Source organism: Elaeis guineensis, chromosome 10 (genome assembly GCF_000442705.2).
Source record: "Elaeis guineensis isolate ETL-2024a chromosome 10, EG11, whole genome shotgun sequence".
In the NCBI taxonomy this organism is placed as follows: domain Eukaryota; kingdom Viridiplantae; phylum Streptophyta; class Magnoliopsida; order Arecales; family Arecaceae; genus Elaeis; species Elaeis guineensis.
Window position 1 is genome coordinate 36,534,374 of NC_026002.2, and position 23,382 is coordinate 36,557,755.

General features: G+C 36.3%; 1 protein-coding gene across 4 annotated transcripts in view; it reads left to right on the plus strand.

The window, feature by feature from the left end:
• Nucleotides 1-23,382, plus strand: part of LOC105052397 (uncharacterized) — a 50,019-nt gene that overhangs the window by 22,452 nt on the left and 4,185 nt on the right. For 2 of the 4 annotated variants that reach the window (XM_073244264.1, XM_073244263.1), the window contains 6 exons: nt 10,121-10,251; nt 13,060-13,307; nt 14,527-14,679; nt 14,796-14,952; nt 16,640-16,794; nt 16,882-16,917. In XM_073244264.1, the coding sequence (XP_073100365.1) occupies nt 10,176-10,251; nt 13,060-13,307; nt 14,527-14,679; nt 14,796-14,952; nt 16,640-16,794; nt 16,882-16,917 (825 nt within the window). In that variant the 5' untranslated portion in view covers nt 10,121-10,175. The remainder of the gene's footprint in view (nt 1-10,120; nt 10,252-13,059; nt 13,308-14,526; nt 14,680-14,795; nt 14,953-16,639; nt 16,795-16,881; nt 16,918-23,382) is intronic. The other 2 variants (XM_073244265.1, XM_010933193.4) reach the window with 2 other exon arrangements.

The window sequence follows — 23,382 nt, forward strand, 5'->3', positions numbered from 1 at the left end:
TTTAGATCCAATCCAAACCCTAATAAACGTATTCGGATTTGAAACTAATTCATATCTGAACAACTCACGATTTATTTCAGATCTGAAACAATTTCAGATCCGAAACAATCCTGTAATCATATTACAACATGCAGAAATTTTCAGATCTACCATTAATTAATGTTCTACATCGTTTTTAGGCAACGATTTGTCTGAACGATGTCAACCATTAACTAATCTTCAGATCTGATTTCTGCAAAACAGATTTCAGATCTGAAATAATACGTGTTCGTATCAGAACCCGTAGCTTTGATACCATTGTTAGCATGTGCGGTGGTTTCATACGTATGGTTTTAAAAATTTTTAAACATAACAAATTTGTATGCAGCGGAAATAAAATAAAATTAAAATATTTATAATTTAAAATGTACCAAATCACATTTGAAAATCATGCTTCGGATCTTCGTACAAATACGTCACCACGAATCTGAAATCTGAAACAGAAAAGAAAAATGTAAACAGGTGAATAGGAGATCCGATCTTCATACCTGATTGCTTCAGATGCTACGGATGTTCAGGGTTTGCATCTGAGCTGTGCAAATGTCTGACCTCTGCTGGTATTCATATGGAGATGATCCCGATGAAAACTCCGAAGCCCCCGGAGTACTAGCTTTCTTGCAGGCTTCATTTCTCAACTTGGATTTAGAATTCTTGTAGATCTCGAAGAACAAGACTGCAGCACGAACTTTTCGCGCTGATCTGACAAGATCGAACCAAGGCCACCAAGAAGATGAAGAAGAACCTTTCATCTTCTCTTCTCTCTCAATTCTCTCTTTAGATCTCAGATCAGATCTAAGATCAAGTGGAGCGTTGGATGTGAGAAAGGGAGGTGTGAAGATGGACTTGCGGTAGGGAAGTCATTACACGGAAGAAGTAGCGCATGCCCCCTTTTCTCTTTCATATTTTTTTGTCGCACAAAATAATCTCTCACACCCCATCAGATAAGAATCCATTCAAATCATATTTAAAAAGGAAACTTATTTAAGAAAGGCATTTGGGGCGATGAGAATAAGTGGCAGCAAGGAAGAAACCTTCTCATGATTTCATACCGCATGCCCCCACTTTAATTCTAATTTTTATTGGACAAAAATCTGTTTCCAACGCAATAACTTGATAAGATTTGATCCTAATTTGAATCAAATTTAAATAGGAAACAAATCATGAAGAGAGAATCCCAGATGGGTGGGGCGCAAACTATTGGTGCCCCTTTTTTTTACGCATGCAAGGAGCAAAGGAGCGTGCATCTTCATGCGCCACTCCTTTCTTGCATGAGATCAGGGGAGAGAAGCCCAATAAAAGTGGGCTTAGGTAGTCAACATTAATTGGGTCCTATTTGGGTTCAAACCGAATCCAATTCGAATTCAATTTGAAAAGGCTGTCAATCTCGATCCAATCAAGATTGCAATCTAAGTCCAACTTGGATAATTAAACCCAATTAGCCTTAAATTAAATCAAGTCCATTTAAATTAAATCTAATTTAAATTAATTAGGACTTGATTCATAGTTTAATTAGGCCCAATTAAATTGCAACATTTGCAATTAAGTCTCTCTGCTAATAATTAGCAGTTATTAAATCTGCAACACTTACAAATTAGCAGGTTTTTAATTCAAACCATCAATCCAATTGATAATTCGAATAGGATCCAAGTCGTTGATCGGGTCAAGCTCTTTTTGTGTGTGATCCCTCATGTTTTATTCTGTCTGGTAGTGAGATATACCGTGATCTCCATTACAGTATCATCGAAACTTCTTTCGGTGGGCTAGAATAATTCCAACTCAATCCAACAAGGATCGTTGATCCGAAAACAATCCTAGTGAGTTCTTACAATCCATCAGTGACCGCTTAGCAGCATATAGTAGTAACCTAGCAAAACAAAAAAAATATGAATTCCTAGGTGTAGTTATTGTGTGATTCAATCTTTCTATCGTGAGTCCGACTAGACGGAGGTCATGAAAAACTCGTCAAACTCCATCGTCAGTCATATGTCAGATTGGCTCGACTCGAGTTCATTTGTGAATCTCATGAAAATTCTTTTTCAATATTCACACTTGCTTAAGTTAGAGACTTTCTGAACTCAGTTTTACAAATTGCATAGGACTATTTTTCTATCCAGATCGATAGATTCCATCTAGATGCATCCTACTCCAAATAGCAAATTTGAACCCATTGTAGCAAACATACACAGCAATGATCCGAATGGTTAGGGATCAAGTGAATGTTCAGTCAAACTACAGTAACCTCACTGCAAATAGTCAAGGCATTGCAGATCAAAGGACCACACACACCACTGCAGCATTGAGAAAACCACTGATGAGTAAGTAGACATCCAAGTGGTTTCTCGTATTGGTCACGCTCAGTGTAAGTTATTCTATAACAATCATTTACACTCTCATCCAAGTGTCCCCACACTGCAGACTCGAGACTTATCTGTTTGGAAGGAAAGTGATCCGTACACCGATCTAACTTGATCGATCACTGTCCTTCGTGATGATCATCCGATCGGGAGTATTTAGAAATTAACCGCTAATGATGTATGTCTCAAATTCTTAACACTTTGAGAATATACAAAATCATCTTTATTAATTTCTAGGACAAATCATAGACACATACAACATGATTGATAATAAAAACTATTCGACAACTACAAAATGTCCTAGAATAATGATATGCGTCAGCTAAGATTGGCTTCTAGGGCATACATCTAACAGTTAGAATAAGGAAGCACTTATGAAGTTGGTGCATTGTTTTGTTGAGATTCTGAAATGTCTGTATTACCATTGGTGTAAGTTTGTTGCTACTATTAGTAGATTGGTAGAGTTTTGTTATATCAGCTGAATTTGTGGAGCACAAGTGCTAGAAATGAATTGTTTTTGGTGGTGGCTTAGACTTTGTTTATAGGTGTTTTGGCTAACTACCAGGTGCTTGGTTTATCGTCTTTTAGTGGCAAGCTGGAATTGCTATCAACTCTTCAAAATTTGCATCTAAAATCTAGTTTTAGGGCATAGTGATTTCTCGTTCTCCAATACTATAAATGAGTAGCATCTGGTCCAGTATATTGGCTTGGGATTGGGTCAAAAAGGCTTTTCTTTGTCTCGGTCTACCAAGGCAGCTCACCTAGGTGTCATTTAGCTGAGATATCAATAGTTCTATTCATTGAAAATGAAGATGGCCCAAAACAGAGTGCAAAAAAGAAAAAGGGTGAAAAAGATTTCTCTTCAACTCCAATGGTCCAAATTGATCCATGAGTTAGGGTAAAATTGAACAGCTAGAGTCGATTTAACAAAAGGTTTATTGATTCTAGATGACTGGGGATCTTCGATGGTCAAATCTAAGGAAGTTATTTCTTTCTATGATCTGTCTTTTAAGGTCTTTCATGTGGTGGCCAGTGATAGCCTAAAGGTTTCTTTGGTGCCTTGAATTGGTTTTGAAAATTGGTTGTGAAATCATAGCCAATTATATACTTTCTGTTGCTTTCAAACAATAAAGTGTTAACTTGTCCTTTCAGAATATGATGAGAATAATTGATTTAGAGGAACTACCAGTCCTAGTCAAAGAGGAACATCTAGAAGAAATGGTCTAGGTTGACTTAATGCCTGCAGAAAAATGGTCCTTTCATAAAGTGCAATGTCCAGAAGTGAGGTTAGTTTAATTCATAGTTTATGAAATGGAAATACTTACTTGCTGGTCAAGTTCTAGGGTTTACATTTGTCATCTTTTCTGAAAGCACAGATACCTATTCTCATTGAAGAAACTGCCAATGTTGCGACTTGTTCAATTGATGTTTTCACCAATATAGGTTGCAGCTGAAGCTTTATTTTACAAACTGAATTGTTGGCCTTCTGAAGCTTCTCTTTTGGTAGAGATATTACTTCAAATATTGATGCTATTAAGCTTTTTACATAACCTAGGATATACTTGATGCGCATGTCATGATGGAGTGGAATGAATTATTTTTTTATCTCAAGATGTAGTAGGAAGAATTATTTTTTTCATCTCAAGATATATGAGTCCTTTAGGGCATTTATCTAGCTGCCCAGGGATTGAGATGTTAAGATTTAAATGATAGCAATGAGAAGAGCAAAGTGCATGTGTTGATTGAAAATAAATAAAAACAAAAAAGAGATTGTAGATGAAGTTCAAGGCATATTGGAAAACCTACATTAGAATATGTTAAGTGATGCATGGCTTGTTTATGTCTCCTTGGCTACCTTTGTGAAGAGCAAAGCTAATTTTGAGAAACATATGATTAAGGGGCCTTGAGGCATGTATACAAAAACCACCAATCTGTAGAGCAATGGAAATGTGGGATTATAGAACAAGGCTTTCTATGAGCCTTAGGGTCTTATATTGATTTAAACTCATATCTCATGTGAATGCTTCATATCTCAGAGTTTTGGAGGGTAGTGATTTACTATTTTATATTGTTATAACTTATAATATAAGCAGTCTAGCTAGTTCCTTAGGACTACAAGTATGATATTGTAGACAATATTTATCTTGTAATGACTATTTTGAAGTGTGCAGTAGTTAATAGATCAAATGGAGAACTAGGAGCAAGCACGATGGAAGGACCTTTTCCTTTTGAATAATCACTGGAAGAACACAAACATGAGAAGAGAATAAGAGGAAAAAGAATCATATGGCATTTTAAAGTTATGATGAAAGGTAGAGTTGAAATTAAGGTTTTCAAAATTTCAATGCTGGACTCTGTATTGGTAGCTTACCGGCACAGGTGGGTTGGTACGACATGCCCTGTACCACCAAAACATGGTATCTTATTGGAGGTGACATAGCAGCTGTACTATGTGTCTGTGCAGGATTGTATCGAGCCCTCGAATTGTACTGGTACGCTAGTGAGTTAATATCGTACTCCTGTTACTAGGTTATATTGGTCAATATAGAAAATCTTGGTTGAAATGATCTCTTGAGGTGTAGACTAAGCATAGGAAACTGCAAATTCTACCTAAAATCCTTGCTAAGCATCCCCAATCATTGTACTTCCCTTTCTTCTACTCTCCTCTCATTCTTTTCTTTTGTGCCTTCTTGCTAGGGTGTTAGATATTTTACAATTGTGTGCGCACATTAACACTAGATTCATGCACCTACAATGCATATGATTTTTTCTAGATAAGAGAACATTAGATAGATTAAGAAGGAAAAATCCACCTATACATAAGAGTCTAGTTAGAGAGAAGGGATTCCATCTCCAAAAGCCTCTCATGAAGTAGATAATGATATGCTATGATTGGCTGGCCTTTGCAAGGCGGAAGCCGCCCTTAAGGAGGCAAGCAAGAGGAGTTTGGTGCTAGCTTGAAGTCAAGTGAGAATGAAAGAAAAGGAAGAAGTAACTCAAACCAAGTTATCACTAGTGCTGATCAAAACTCATCTCTATATTGGCCAACTAAAATTACAATGTAGCTATCATGGACTGACACTAAATTACAATTTAATGTGGTTTTATATTAGACCATTGATTGAACAAGTTGTGCCTAGATGGTTCTTCCTTCTTGCACAACTATTTGTTGCAATCGAGTCCTGCCATCTTACTTTATTATTGAATTATCTTGCGAAATTAAGACACTTTCATACTTATAACCATTTCAATCTTCACTATGAAGACCTAAGATAAGACTAGACACCAGCAATACCTAAAATTATTTCATGTGAAAAGTTTGATAAACTAGATATTCAATAAACATTACTATTGTCAAAAAGAACATTGGATAAGATGATCCTAAATGCAAGAAACATTTGTTTGGTCATTGTTTGTCCTAGAAGCTGTTTAACTTGGATTCCTTGTTTAACAAAGGAATCCCCACTACTAATCAGATTGGATGATGGAATTAACTCTCAACAAATGGTACCATGGTAAAGCAGTTCCACCTAGTTAAGGAGCAAGAGAGGATGTCAATGAGGCATCCCATTAGTTATTAGCTCCCAATTGATGCTGAAGATGGATGGGTTGCAAGAAGTGGAGCTATTCAAACTTGAGCTATTAGGTTAAGTTCCCACACTTCCATGGAAACAACCCCATGAGTTGGGTTTGTCAAGCAAAGCAACTTTTCTATCGCTAAACTCCCTTGGACCCAATGCCTTAATATTGCTTCATTGCATGTGTTGTGGCCACGGTGGGGTGGGGAGGGCATTTTAACGTAGGCTAATGACTTGTTGTGGCGTATATTTATCAATGCTCTCGACTCATGTTTTGGGTTGATTGAGTGGCTGTCTCCTCTCCCAAAACATGCCAGTTAGGCCAAGACATGTTTTGGGCTGATCGTCTAGGAGAGGATCTGGATGGCAAGTCTCGAGGATCTAGACGGTCTCCTTGAATGGTTGTGAGTGCAATTGATCGATCTTTATCCTTATCCATGGCAAGCAGAGAAACCGTTAGATATAGAAATACCTCAATGACCTTGTATGTTCACTATAATTTGAGGTTGAGACTAAAATACATTCAAAAGAAAGTTGAGTCGAAATATCCAAATCTGACTGCGAATGATTTTATTGATGATGAGGAGGATCTGATGATCGGATGGATTGTGGATCAGCAGTAGGAGTTAGGCTTGCTGAGCAGGATCGCCTCCACGATCAGTCAGTTTCATAGCTAGTAAAGTTAGGGTGGATGCTGAGCAATGGGCAACCAGTAATATTCTACGCAGGCTTCCGACTGATCAACCACAGCAGACTTCCTCATGAGGCATGATAAGAGGGTAGGCAGCTCCTTAACACAGAGACAAAGGAAAAGGAAAGACAGTGCTAGCCTTGATGGAGAGGGTAGAGCAGTCAGTTGATCCAGTTCACTTAGATTCAAAGATTAGGTAGAGCGATGATAGTGGTTCTTTTGATAGTCATGGATCTGATAGTCATGGAGCAAAAGATAGGAGACTACTATTTATGAAATGCAGTCACAAGGTGGTCTTTGATTCATCGGTGAGTTTCAATTTATGCATGCCATACAGGATAGGAACCATGGGACACGAACTGGTAGAGCTCGTGAGGATACAATTTCATATAGATGATGTATCTCTCGAGATCATTCAGGATATCATGCAGCTGCAGATGATCTTGCATGTGGAGTTGGATTCATGGATGTATTAGGTTCATCGTATTTTGGATCTTCTTATTCACAGCCACATGCAGCTTATGATCCATATGGATATGGATATGGTGCGTCCGAGGCATCATCTTTTAGCGGCTATTATATTATACAGTTCGAAGTATCTTACGGATCGAATTTTGCTGTCAGTATATTTGGATGGATCCCTCTATAGCCGTACTATCAGCCTGAGCATATATCTCAGAATCAAAGCTTCAGCGACAGATCTGAGACAAGTTACAATCCAGCACGCATAACTTATGAGATGAGCGCAGAGGATTATAGTGCTGCATGGTTAGAGGAATGGGCTGATGTTTCACTTGATGATGTAAATGATTTAGATATTTATGAATGACATCGATGCTCGAAGAGATTCTAAATCTTGATATGTATTGATTATTTATTTTTTATATTTCTTAATTGATTTGAGTGATTTTAGGATTCAATAATATTTAGTTCTTTAAGATTGTTTCCTTCTAACATAATATTATGTTAGATTTAGATCCGTATCACATGCTTAATCGCAAATGTATCAGAGTGATACAAACGTCAAATAAGATCAAAAAACAACAATTTGGACTTAAAATCATTCAAAAAATAATAAAAAATTGATTAGATATCTTAGAAGTCAAGAAAAGGGAACAAAAAAAATGGGCATGTTGGTCATGCATACCGATACTCGATATGGTACTGAACCGGTACCATACCATATTGGCTAGTGATCGGTACCGGTTTAGCCTTCCTTGGCTGGTGCCTTGGCTAAGTTTTGACAAACCTCAACTTCGCAAGATTAGCACTCCAACTTTGAGCTCGTGGCCTGTCTTGCTGATCATCTTTGACAGAGTTTCCTATTTGGCTACCTTGCTTGTGGGCTAGTCAATGTAATCTGAATTGATGTCCAGATGCTTCATCTCACATCTTGGTGTGCAGCCATGGTTTAGCTTGCTTGCAAGAATGGAAGTTTAATCTTCATCATAGGAAACAACATGTGGATGGCACCATGAAGGCCTCTATTGACAACTTCACTACCACTTCGGTACCACCATTGGCTAAGCATATTTCATTGATGGAAGCTCGATAATGGCATGAAATGGGGTGCTTTATTATTGTGTTGAATGATTTCTGCTAGGTTGTCACTGTAAAAATCTGTCTTTTTGATGCCAATAGATCTTGCAATAATGATAGTGATGAGCTTACAGAAAAGAGAGATGCCAAACTGTCACAACTCAGGACCTCACCCAAAAATGCTAGCCGAAAGGTATTCTTTGGGTTCTTTGGCCCTATACAAGTATCCAAGATCTTTTCAGCGAATAATTGATGTGGGATTAAATACACGCTCGTATGGGTCCTCACATACTTCCCCTGTTTAAGCCCCTGGTGTCCTCATCGGGCTAAGGGTCCAAACCTATGCTTCCATTTACAAACACCATGATCGGCCCATGGTCAGTCCCAATGAACTCGTGCTACAGCCTGCAGTATCTCCTAGTCCACATAGGCTGTGAGCTGAGTTGGCTTTGGTACCATTTGTCATAATCTAAGATCTCACTTAAAAAAATTAGCTGAAAGGTACTATTTGGATTTTTTGGCTCTGTATAAGTGTTCAAGATCTTTCCAGTGAATTACTGATGTGGGAGTAAATACACGCCCGTACGGGTCCCCACACAAACATTATTGGGCTTCTTCACCTTGAGAACAAGGTGAAACTAAGGAAGGAGGATGCTTATGGATATTACTTGTCATGTGGCATATCAAATATTATGTTCTATGAATGTTACTGTTACTGTGTAGTAGGTCTCATTTAAGCTCCTGAGTAGTGGCTGAAAGGGTCGAATTTAGTTGTTTGGGTTCTAGTAAAGACATAATGGACTTATGGTTGGGTGGTCATCCAAAAGTATGCATCTAGTAGAAGGTGAGTGGGGTGATTCCAGTTAACACCTTAAGAATGTATTTTGTTGCATGCTGAATAGATGTTGATCCATCGCGGTCACCCACCAAAACTCGTATCCTGAATAGAGGAAATAGGAGGAAGATCGACGTCTAACGAATCACTAGCCTTCTCTTTTGTTATTCTTTCATAATAGAAGAAAAGTAGATATAGTTTGATCATGCCTTTAAATTAGTGGAACGCTTGCAAGTTGTGCACTTGGAATCTACATCTCAATCTTCGACAGTCATTTCATGAAATGCATTCACAGTGTTAACCTGTTAGATGTGAAATACAACCACCTGTAGAGCAACTCTTCACCTTTCTCGTTTGATGCAAAATAATTCGTAATCTCATGATACGCAGCGCAACCATGTTAGAGTAATACCTAGCCTTATCTATATCTTTGAACAGAAAATAAGTGTTTCGCAATACCCAGTTCCCCCTTTTATAAATGCAACCCAACAACTTGGGTACTTGAAGGGAAAAATATCACCTATGGCAAACACCACTCGAATGGTTGTGCTAACCATGAAATATCGCTGTATATTTCAAAAGAATGCTGAAAGTGTTTCAAATGGCTTTCAAGGACCTGGAATAAATCTAATAATATCTGTAATTTTAAAGTCAGCCTATATCTTCTTTCTTGATGGAGTTTTTTTAGTATATGACTCTTTTTGTTGCCTATGTTTTTAGTTCATTAGTTGTCTTGTTCTTCTCAATTTTGACAAACAGCAACCATGCACTCTCCCTCTTCTGGTGTGATCTTCTTGCATTCGTTGAGTAATTGTCATTATGATTTAGTTCTTGAGATCTTTACAATTTAAAAGACGCATCACAGAGGTGGTCTTGGACTCCAGTTCATATCTGCCTAACCACCCCCTCGTCCCTCCAAAAAAAAAATATTCAAAAAGAGAAGCTATAATAATATGGATATGCTTCGTTGCTTTCAGATTTCTTTCTGAAACAAAAGTTTTTATTCAGCAAGTTGATAGCATTTCTTTCTGTCTTTTACCGACATGCAATTTTCATCTTACTACATGCTAACTTACTTTTGCAGCTCTTGGGACAGGAATCTGGAAATTTTATGTGGACTTAATAGTAAGAAAGGCAAAATGAACAACACTTTCAACAATCAAGTTTTAGCTGAAAAGTTATCTAAGCTCAACAATTCACAACAAAGCATTGAAAGTATCCTTTGCTTGAATTATTTGCATGTGTATGCACAATTTAGAGGTTGCTGCGCCTAACTGAAAAATGCCAAAAAGAAATTGGTATAATGGTTTATTCTTTATTGTGCTTACATTTATCTTCTCAACAGATTTTAGGAAATAATATCATACTTTTCATGCAATATGCAGACTAGATGTCATGCCTATATTTGTCAAATCAGGATCATGCTTATTGTGGTGTATCATGCCATATATAATCAGAAATTTAAGAATGAGTATAAAACCCAGTATGGGGTTGGAATCTACAAAAAGTACCATGCATGTGGATAGACATAAATGAAGACAGAAAGTAGAAATTAGGGCAACAAGAATGCAAAAGTCAATTTCCTTCATTAAAATCGGTTTCATTGATGTTCTATGGTGATCAGAGCAAAGAGAAGGAGAATACCAGCTATACTGATCAAGTTGCCAGCAGTTAACTGAGAAAATCATGCAAACAGGGTAGATACCTGAAACCCTAATACATGGCTTTTAACATGCCTAATCAACACAGAGTAAGTGGAATCAATATCCTCAACAATCTTCAAGAAAACATCACAAAGCCATTCAAGACAATACCCTTTGACCTGCAGCTTAGACACTTATTGAAGCTAAGTTTCTGTTTTCTGTTTTTTTTTTCCCGGCATTAACCCTGTCCTCTTGGACTGGAACCAGACAAACACAGTCTCGGATTGGAACAAGACAAACACAGTCTCACACATAACAATTATTTCACTTTCTCCTGGGCAACCTGTTGGTCTTTGATTTGCTCTAGCCTTTATGGTTGTTGTGTAACTGAGATAAATATACATGTATAGGACTATCCTTTAATTTTGATGGCTATACTAATCTGTTGATTAAACATATTGCTAGCTGCCCTTCTGAGAGATGAGGAGAATACATAGATACATTTATATTAATAAGCTTAAAAATGATAGCTTATGTTTATTGATATTTTAGATTAAAAATGATTACATTTGTTTCTTTTGCATCTGCACATATTTCACCTCAGTGCCTTTGCAATTATCCTTGCTAATTTTTGAAATAAAGCCATGCTTGCAACTCATTTCAACTGATATTCATGACTTATTTACTGTTGTATGAAGCTAACAAGATACTTGTTCCTATGACCATGTTGAAGTTAGGAAAATGCGATTGTGGTTATTGCTTGTGAAACTTAGCATATGCATTTGAGACAACTGGGATCTATGATATTTGCATCCTGTAAAATTGTATATATCACATCATGAATGTTAGTATTATACGAATGTTAGTATATGCTGCCCAAAGTTGTACTGTTTGCCAGCTAAGATGTGTTGTGTATATCATAATTTTTTCATAATTTGTATCTCTTTTGTAAAGCTATGAATTGTTGTTTTACATTTTAGATAACTCAACATTCATGAGGTGGTGCATATCATATTCTAGAAGTGACTTATATTGCCTAGAGTTCCAGCATTCTCTTGTTTGGGTGCTTCATACGAATATTAATAACTTTAATACATGCTCCTTCTGTAAACATGAACCTGTCACCCGAAAGCTATTTTGGGTTGAGTCACATGAAAACCACATTTATTCAAAAAATGTCTAAACAATTATTAGGCTGCTGGCCCTACTGGTTTGACTGTTCACACCCTCCAGCTTGAATGTTCTGCTTGACTTGCTGACTCACTAATTAAGATTAAAAAGAAAATGCTGCCCCTACATTGCATCTGTTTTTTTTGTTCATTCCTTTCCTCTTTCACAGCGGGACTTGAACACCGCCATTGGTCCTAGGGGTGCAATTGAGCTGAGCAAAGTAGCTAGAGGCTCGAGCTTAACTCATTTAAAATACTCGGGCTTGAAACTTAGCTTAAGATCCATCAAATCTTAATATCCAAGCTCAAAGTAATAATTGAGATTGACTCGAATGTCAACTAAGCGACACTCGAGCTCGAGTTCAAGCTTGAATTCAAGCCTTGGTCATAATAAAAAATATGGTAAAAACAAAATATAACGTAATATTATATTTTAAAATATTAAATTAATAATATGTGTTATAAATAAAATATAACATTATCAAAAATATATATACTCGACTAGGCTCGTGAGCCTTCGAGCCAAGTATTTTACTATTTGAGCTCGACTCGAAAAATCGTTTGAGTTACTTCAGCTCGGTAATAGTCGAGCTTGAGGAGCTTGCAAGTTGCTTGGCTCATGGTTGAGAAGCTGTGGTGGCAGGAGGGAAAGATGCCATTGAAGGAGGGAGACCATCACCATGAGAGGATGTGAACTCTTCTTGGATTCCTCCTATGGACGTGTCATGTGAGCGATCTAGAAGGGGGATGGATCCCATTTGATTAATTAAGATGTAAGGTAGGTAAGGTAGATGGGTGAATGGATTGAAGGGGAGAGAGATCTAGGTGGAAGATAAGTTGGTCGAGGCTTCTGAAAGAAGGCCTTATGAGGAAATCCTGAAAGGGTAATAGGACCACCTCAAAAGATTAGGGAAAATACTGATCCACTTGATTGATGGGATTTGTGGGAGAGTGGTTGACCAGTCCAACTCCAGTTGACCCATGGTTGGACTGGTCATCCATGACTCTTCTATGACATTGGGTCAGGATGGGTCAATGGTTTCAAACATTGATTGAAGTTTCAAGTTCATTTAATGTGCGATAACAACTATGGTCTGTTTTTCTGGACTCAATAGTTTTCTTGTACCTTTCAGCGATTTTTCTTTGTCAATGCAGCAAAAATGTTTTGGTTAGTTCTGCTTGTTTTTGTGTGTTTCTTAACTCTGGACCAGCATTGTCACATTGGTGTATTTTTCACCGGAAGAAAGCCAAAGAAGTTGTTGAGACATGGGAGAAACTGTTTAATAGCTCTCCGAAAGAACAAAAAGTCTCTTTTCTGTATCTGGCAAATGATATTCTACAGAACAGCAGGCGCAAGGGGAGTGAGTTCGTAAATGAGTTTTGGAAGGTCCTTCCTGGATGTTTGAAAAATGTATATGAGAATGGAGAAGAAAATGGAAAGAAAGTGGTCATGAGATTAGTAAGTTCTCTACCTTTTCATTGCCTTTAAGACCTTGGCATGATGTTCTCTAGTGATTGCATATATAGCTGTAGCTTGTATTTTTCTTTTGTTAAAGCAATCATTTTGCTTGCAGCCTTTCCTATGCAAATTTGCTTTTTTCTTTCTTTTTTTAACAGTTGTACATCGTTTTATTTTATGCCATTATTCTTTCTTTTATGATGTTTAGCAAATATTTTTTGGTTGAGTTTTTAAATGTCTGACATCTTCGCTTTTCTTGCCAATAAAGGTTATTTCCTGAAACTTCAACTGTTCCTTTGCCTGAAGATTGGACCACACAAATATTTTATTTCCTCGACAATGTTGGCAATTTGGTGTAAGGATAGCTGAGATATAATAAATTTAGAAATTTTGCATGAAAGTGTTCACTTATCCTTGAACTCAGACTTTTCCCCTTGAACACTCAGATGTTGATTTAGGTACATGATATATAATAGCTTCTGACCCTTAAACTGGATGCTTATCTTTAGAGAATAATCTGTAAGCTTCTGTCGTTGCCATGACATTTTAGGTTTATCAGACCGTGTTAGTTTTTATTTTTTCAACATGTATGTAATATGTAGTAGTTATCTTGATATAATAACACACTTGATATAGTTTATGAGTAAGATAGCTGTTTATTTGGTTAGGTTTAATTTTCTTTTGCCCCCTTGTGTATAATATGCTGTACTATCTTGCATAATATATTCTTTAGTAATAAATATGGATATGTTGTTTTCATGCACAATTTACTCCAAGATCTTTGTAGACAAAGCCTTTTAAGGGAATGGATTGATTGAAGGTTTTATGCAGAAACACTGGAATGATTGTCGCAGAAGAAAGCAGTCCCTGGAATTTTTTTTTTGGTTTTTTTTAGAAATTTTAGTTTAATTGATCTTTTTGCCAGAACATTTCCTATCTGAATAATCACATATAATCCTTGTTGCAGCCAATAGCAATTTTTGACTAATTGAGGGTTTCTCTAGTGTATTGATTGCTACCTTATGATTTAATATCGGCAAAGTAATGGTGATTTATTTTTTTTTCGTCCATGGATTTCAATAAGCAATGATATTTTTACTCTTTGTAGAAGAATGAGGAAAGAGACCATCATCCCTCATAGGGAGCCTGATCTTTCTGCTAATTATTAACGAAATTATATGTTGAAACTTTGATCATGATCTTTCTTTCCATGATTCAGGTAGAAATATGGGATGAAAGGAAAGTCTTTGGTTCTCGTGGACGAATCCTTAAAGATGATATTCTTGGTAATGCTCCTTCTTTGTTGGATAACAATGGAAAGAGTTCGAATCCTATAAAAGTAGTAAAGAAAGATGCAAGTTCAATAAGAATTGTGAGTTACTAAAATTTTCCTTCTACATGGGTCCTTTTTCTGTTCCTTTTCATGGATTTCCATTCAAGTAAGGTTTTAAATGCATAATTTATCATGGATGGTTGTTCAACATTTAGAAATTGGCTGTTGGAGGAATGCCTGAGAAGATAGTAACTGCATATCAAGCCGTACTTGATGAACACTTCAATGAAGATACTGCCTTAAATAAATGCAAAGCTGCTGCTTGTTGTGTTGAGAAGATGGAGAAGGATGTTAATGATGCCCGTGCTCAAGGTATAAACAATTCTTTAGAATCACTTTCAAAATCTTGTAAATGTTTGTGAATCTGGTGAAAACATAGATGTTAGCACTGTGCACTGTATATGATACATTCACATTGATCATTTTGAGGTTTTTCATCGAATCTGCTTAATCATCTTATGGCCTTTTATGCCATCATTTCTTAAACAAACCTATACGTATATTAGTAAGATATATTATATGTATGTTCATGTACACTTGCACACCTGCACAAATGGAAGCACCTATCTACTAAGGTTTAATACATTCTTTGATTCTTTTGCCTTTTCCTGGCCTCAGCTGCTGGTAAGATACCAATCTGATTGAGAAAATCTTGTATGTAATCCTAGCCAGTTAAAACCGCACTTCCAGTCATTCTATCTTACAGAGAGTCTAGAGCCATGCTTTTTGTTTGAATTATATAACTTAATATGTGAGTTAAAAGAGAACATAGTGAAATATTATGCTTTTCTGATTTATTTCTACTCAGGCATGAGGAACTTATCTTCATTTAGTACTTATGCTAGAAAATCTTGTAGTCAAATTTACTATGAAGCTTGATGGTGCAAAACATCAATGCCAGGTTTTTTGAAACCTATCACTTTCTCTCCTGCTCCCTCTTTGAGCTAATTAGGATCTACTACAATCTCCCCTACTCATGAACCTAACCAGTATGGACCAACACAAGCCAACATGGAGGATACACGGGTACATATCCCATGCATTATGCCCATTCTTGGTCAGCATGGTACATATAACAACATATATCAGCATGGCAGGATACTTGAATTTTTGGTATATGTACATACATACATGCATATATAAATACACAGATATGTGTATTTATATGTGTGTATATATATATTATTTATGTGTATATATTTATATATATGTGTGTGCATGTATGTATGTATAGCATAGTCCTATTCTTTGTTGAGTTTAAGCAATTTTCTTTTGAATGCTAATGTTGTTGAACCATGGGATGCTAGCGGGACGGCTTTGTCTCGACACATGAGATGGTACTCCGTCCCGGTGTCCCATGAGACGTCCCGCTGGGATTTGAATCTTTCCCTATAACTTTGTCATGAACTGGTGTCCTTTACAGAAAGGCTTATTGGGATGTGGAATATCATCATTGCAGCACTATTTGTTGAATTCTATTGGCATGTGCATCTAAGTATCTTTGTTGTGTTTTGTTGAGTACTCATCCAAGCCTGGTTGTAAAGATCTTTAAATTATTAAAGATACTTGGTTTATTGTAAATTTTTTGTGAAAGTGTTTTCTCCCATTTTACATGTCAATTGATTAATTGTTTATTTCAAGTTTATGATGAGATTTAAATTATTGTTGAAGAATTATATTTGAAAAATTTTATAAAAAGTTCTTAATATATAGTTGAATTCTACCTCATCAAGATGCTTCCAGTATTTTTTTTTAAATTTTTAAGTTTTATGTTCTAATTTTTTCCTAAAGTTGGGAGGATGAATTGTTTTCTTCTGTCAAAATAAACCTTGTATACACATTGCTGGGACAGTTAGATACGAACCCATGGTCGAAAATACATACCTTACATTTGACTATGCCCGACTGTTTTACTGATTCTCCATTTATGCATCCTTTTTTAACATTGTAGGGAATCATTTCCACTTCATCCTCTTGATCCTGTTTTTCCTTATTTAAGTGCTTTTTTGTTCAGGTAATCAGCAAGGATCACCATTGATAAATGACCTTCAGGAGCTGGAAACTATTCTAAACCAATGCACTGAGCAACTCGAAAGTGTCAAATTGGCTAGATCATCCTTGATTGCTCTGCTAAAAGAAGCACTTGAGGAACAGGTCTTGATTCTGCGTTAAACGAGCAGTATCTATATTTGAATCCTGAGATTTCCTGATTCTTATACATTCTTATCGGATTTATTTCAGGAATCAAAGCTGGAGCATGTCTGCACTCAAATACAAGTAAGTATTAGTGTTCTCCCACTAGAGCTATTTTGAGGCTGTACTTTTTCCATGGAATCCCACTCCAATGGGTGATATCTAAATCATACTATCATTTAAAACTCACTTCTTTTTTCTTTCTGGATCATCTTTTATCATTTTGTTGCTGTGTGACATCATATTTTTTGAGTAATTAGACTTCTGATGTTCTAATATAGATCAGGTTTTGGGGTTTTAACATGGTAGATAGGCTGAGAACCAATTAGATGTGGATTGGTGTTAGCATTCCATATCCATACCCATTTTTGTTCAATAAATACATATATAGATACCCTGATATTTAATGGATTTAAAGTGATTGTATCCAAGGTTTTATGTCCCAGCGGGACGGGGGGCGTGCCAGTCGTCTCGTCCCGTTTTTGTGAGAAAACAGGACTGGGATGGGCTTAGGACACCGAAACCCATCCACGTAGGGAGAGGAGAAGAAACAAGAAAGAAGGAAAGGAAGAAGAGATAAAGAAAAGGAAAAAATGGAAGAAAAGGAGAAAAAAATGAAAAAAAAAGGAAGGGAGAAGCAAAGAAAGAAAAAGGAAAGGGAAAAAAAAGAAGGTAGAGGAAAATAAAGAAAAGAAGGAAGAAAGATAAAAAAAAAAACAAAAAAAGAAAGGAAAGAAGAAGGAGAGAAAGATAGAGGATATTCATTGGGATACATGATCAGGATTGCTATCGGGCCGGGACGGGATGGGACAGCAGGGCATCCCGTTCCATGAAAAAATGAGACACCATTGTCCCACGGGATTTAAAACCTTGCTTGCATCTATCTTTTTTAAAAAAAATAGATGTTGCTATGAGTAGTATATCAATTAATTCCATTTTTATTGAAAATAAATATAGATACAAGTTGGATATTAGTTATATATCTATATAAATGGGTATGATTATGAATCCGATATTAGACTGGATACAGTTGGGCATACAGGTAATGTGTATAAGATAGAGATTAATAAAATAACTTATAGAAATCGAAACATATGAAAATTTTGAGAAAAAGGAAAAAAGCATAAGAAATGAGATGCTATGTCAACTTTTGAGCTTCAGTGACCCGATATATATTGCATAATTTATAATTTCTCTTTATATATATATATGTATGTATGAGTATATCAATAAACTCTAAGTTTGTACCTCACCATGACCCATTGGTCCTCCCATGTCACCTCTCACTTTAAGGGTCCATTACCAGCATCATCCCACCTTCAGTTATCAGCCTATTAGCATCTCTGGTTTTTTTTTCATCATGCCCTTTCCCTTTTGACCTAACTGGACCTGGACCTTATCCATATTCTATCCATGCTTAACCCATAAACCCAATGGGTCTTATAATTTTACATCAGCTAGAACCTGACATGATTGATGGATGAGTAAGTTCTGGGTCAAGCTTTGGAACCAAACCTCCTAATATACCCATGTTGAGCGGCACTGGGACCCAGCACTCCTACCCGCTCTCTGGTGCCACTGACCATCCCCATCCCCAGCTTGAGGTTGCCTGTTTTTCTCCATGGCTTCAAGCCTCCACGGTCCTCTTGGAAAGAGGAAATCTCAAAGCAATGGTTCTATATGGTCATTTAGTATCTTTTTGATCTTTACTTTAGAAAGAATAACTTAGTAAAGCCTTAGTCAATTTAATTTGTTCTTTGTCCAATTAATCTGTAACATTCATGCAGCCATTTAGGTATTTTAGTTGATTTTTTAGTCATTAATAACTGACATCAATCATTATTCTGCACTATTTTCAGGAATTTTAGTGCGAGAAATCATTTCAGATTTAGTATATACATTGCCATAAGTTTTGCATATGTTTCTTATATAGCTTTATTGTATAATCATGTCATATGTTATGTTGATTCAGTGCTTTCACTGGGTGAATATCCGGTTTGGTTGCGATAACTGTCTTTTTTTTTTTCCTGAAAAGACCTACAACCCTGTTGTGAGACCTAGATTCATGTTGGTGAGAGACCATTCTCTTTGATTTTTGTTCCAATGGAGAAAAACCAGTCAACCATTAAATAAGTGTTCACCTTGTCATATCATTGTAAACCCCTAGTTGATTTTCCTTAGGCTGTATTACATCACTATATGATTTACTTTTCACCTATTTTCATCAGAATAGGTTAAGTAATTAAGCTTGCATCATAAATAGAGCCACCAAAGAAGTGTATATAATAGGCCATGCGAGGACCATGATGACATTATAACACCATACCTCTCAAGCCAGAACATAGATATTTGTGTTGCTTGAATTGGATCTTTTGTAGCAAAAACACTTGCAATGAAGTGCCTTTGCTCTGTGAAACCAACAGGGGAAGGGATATTTGATTGTTGCCTGTAATACCTAAGATGTACAGTGATTATAATAGAAATGTAGTATGCCAGAATATCACCCAAGTTCAAAATAAAGTGCGCAACTATGCCTATGGGTCATGTGATGCTGGTCATTGCATAATAGACAAAACATGACTATTGCTTGCTCATCTATGTCACCATGTATTTCCCAAACAAAGTGTGATATCTCCAAGTAGGTCAATTGTCTAGCGGGCAAAGTTTATTATCTCCCAGTAGGTTAATTAACTTGGTCAAATTGGTATAACATAAGAGGAGTTAAAAATAAAACTTGGGAGAATATTTATCAATTATGTAAAGATATTCTCTTCTTTAGTAAATACACCCTTTAATACTTGGAAAATTCTCTCCAAGTAATATTTTAGATAGATAAGCATGACAGGTACATGAATGAAGAATGTGAATCCATCTATCTAAATAGTTTACCAGTTATGATAATGACTGCCATTCATAACATAATACCTTGCCCTTGAATCCATCACGCATATCTATATCAATCAGATAACCATTTTCGAATTAAAATGTTTGATGGATTATTGGAATGTTGTAGACACCTTGTCATGAGAATCTTTTTTTTTTTTTTAAATAAAAGATATTACAGATTTGTTTTTTCATTCCCATATATATGAACTATTGAACTGTTTAAGTTTTTTGTTCCGTTGTCAGAAAACTATGGAGTGCATATGTAAAGCTATATTCTTAATGTTTATATACATAAAAGATATTAAGTAATTTGATCTTTAGGCTCCTTCTTGGCTAGGCCTTTAAGAGGGTCATCACATAGGACTATTGAGGTTGTCGGATACATCTCAACTCAACTCAATTCAATTAAGCATTAATCCCAAACTAGTTGGGGTCGGCTATATCAATGCTTTTCCTCCATTCCACTCTATTTAGCGTTACACATATTGAAAGATGTAGTGATATCAAGTCCTTCTTCACTATTTGGTCCACGTGGTATTTGGTCTATCTCTACCCATCCTTCCTTTTATTTGGATCAAATTACTTCTTTGTACCGGTACATCCATCAGCCTACTTGTACATGTCCAAACCATTCTTGTTGTCATTCTCTCAATTTATTCTCAATTGGTGCTATCTCACGAATGTCTATTTCTTAATTTATCTTTTCTTTTACTACCATGCATCTATTTTAACATTCTCATTGTGGCTACACTTATCCGGTGCATATATTATTTTCCAACTACCCAAATTTTATACCATAAAGCATAGTTGGTCATAAGGTAGTACTATAAATTTTTTGCTTCAACTTGGTAGGTATATTATGGTCACATAATATCCGAGTTGCACCTCTCCATTGTATCCACCCTACTTTAATCATAAGGATATCATCCTCTTCAATGTCTCCTTTCTTGTGAATAATTGAGCCTCAATATCGAACATGATTACTCTTAGAAATTTCATGATCCTTAATTTTCACTTCATCTTCATCTCTATTTTTAATTTTCACTATGATGATTATGAGCAAATAGTCACTCTAATCCTTCATGGGATATTGCATAAAATGGCAGCCATATTAGTGCGATATCTAACCTCACCCATAGCTGTGAATAATTTTCAAGTATCCGGACTGGCCCATGTGTGATACAACTTTTTAATTTTTTATGACTATATGGAGAAGAGATAGTTGTGATATCTCAAAATTGATATGCTAGATGGCTTGAAGGGCATACCCTACTACCAGTAGTAGGATGGTTAATTAGATTCTAGAATATGGGATCTCCAAAAGAAATGACAATAGGATGGTAAAATGGAATGTGATATACTAAAAAAAACCAAAATAGGGTGGACTAAGTGGAGATGTGCTGATATATAGTCTAGAGCATAGCATGCCGTACCGACCTATTTTGCTCAATATCAAGCATACCTTACTGTACGCATCTAGTACAATACCGGTATCATACCAGGATTCAATATAGTGCTGGAGCTGAATTCGCCTGCATTGAGTGGAACCAATTGGTTCCGCCCAGTTTTGTATTGTACCAACCTGTACAAATGGATTTTGGGTTATAACATGGTTGGACATAAGAAAAGGGTCTCTCAACCATGTATTGGTAAGTGAGTTGTACCATACCATATTGAGCATTGCATATTGCACCTTAGCAGCAATGTACCTGCATAGTACCGATATTGGTACAACAAATCTTGCTCTAGAGAGCTTGAATCGTTAAGTACCTTTGAATCTTTGATACTTATGAACCAAACCATACAATATAGATCTAGGAGGAAGTAGATAGGGCGTGAGAGAGTGTAATTGGAAGAATGATCGTGTGGATCTATAGTACAAAACTAGGAGAGGTAAAAATTAGAAATGAACATATTAGAGGAATTATGAGTTTTGGTAGCAGAAAATAAATGGATATTCAAAACTAAAACTAAAGTGTTTAGGTTCTATCTTAGACTAATGAGTTTGCTTAAGCTGAAATATAGAAGTCCAAACTTTTAAGAGAAATTAATGTAATATAGTGTTTGACATAAGAAAAATAATATTGAGGCGACCTAGGGATGTGAGAGGTTTTATTAGAGATTTAAACTTTTTCAAGGTTTGGTAGAACTAAAGGCATGTTTGGTTGTGGGAGTTGGACTCTAGAATGGGTATGGGAATGAGTGACTACCATTTCAGCCATTTGGTTGGGGGAAGTCTTATTCCCAATCCAATTCTTGGGGGAAACGGGAATATGCTCCAATCCCCTAAAATCCAATCCCTACTCTTCCTTGGTATTGAAGTTCTACTTTGATTTTGATTCCGATTTCGGTCACGACCCAAACATGTCGGGGGATTTGGCCATTCCGATTCCCATGCCAATCCATTCCGATTCCAGTTAAGGTCGCAAACCAAATGCACCCCAAGTTTAGTGGCCCTGTTTAAGTTAAAGTAGCATCTTTGGAAATGAAGAAGAGAGCAAGCTGATGGATTACTTCGTTTTTCAGTGATTTGTGTAGAAAATGTGTGACTTAAAAGAAAATAAAAAAGAAAAGACAGAATGGAGAGATAGGTCGAGTGACACATCTAAAATAACTAGATTATGCACCTAGAGTCAAGAAGGATCATGCCTTCTAGTCATGATGTCACATTATGAAAGAAGAGAAACCATTTATTTTATTGAGTAAAATGAAGTTTTTATGTTTATGGATCAGGATGGTAGCTTTTATGTAGGTTGTCATAGGTTCATTTTTGTTCAAGAAATGCAAAATATTATCGGGAAATAACCCCTTCTGCGAGAGAGAGTATTAAGGGCTCATGTTGTGACATAAAAGAAGGTTATCTAGTCCTAAGAGACTCTTAAATGCAAACAGAAAATACCTAGAAAGAATGAAACAACCTGCAAATTTCAGATTCTTACGGATTTCCTTGTATGATAATGCCTTTATCTTTCTAAAATTGAATTCTAATGACCTTAAGATGGTTAATAAAGTAGGTTTTTTCATCTTTCATCATCCTTGACATGAAACCCAATCAACAGGAGATAGCCTTTTACTGAATAGCATTATGTTCAGTGTTGGATATGATCGTTGGGCAATCCACGGTTCCTTATATTTCTCTTGAAGGAAATTTTGATCTTGAGTTCGGATGCAAATTGGTAACATAGCCGAGTATCATGTGGCTTTCATTTTATGGCCCTCCTCTCTATTTCAATCTATATAGTAATCTGTTATTCTTGATGCCTTCATGCTTATATTGGTTTTTAAAGGAATCTTGTCATGCATGTTAACCTAGTTAGACATCATGTCATATGATGGAAGAGAGAGATTTCTCTTATTCTTCATATGGCACAGTTGCATGATATCTAATATTGATGGCCTCATTTTCTTCAATTAGATCACTTTGGTTTCTTGCTCTCTGTTTCTATGCAATGCCTTCTTGTTCTTCCCCCGTTGTATCTTCACATAAGCTATTCTGAGGCTCTAGCTATTGTTCTTGCTCCATTTTGTCTGCGCAACTCCTTTCACCCTGTTGGATTTTTGCTTTCTTCCTGAGCTCCACTGGATTGCACAAATTATGACTCTTCTACACGAGGCGAAGGTGTTTGTATTCTTATCTTGTTGCATCTCTTAATCACAGATTAA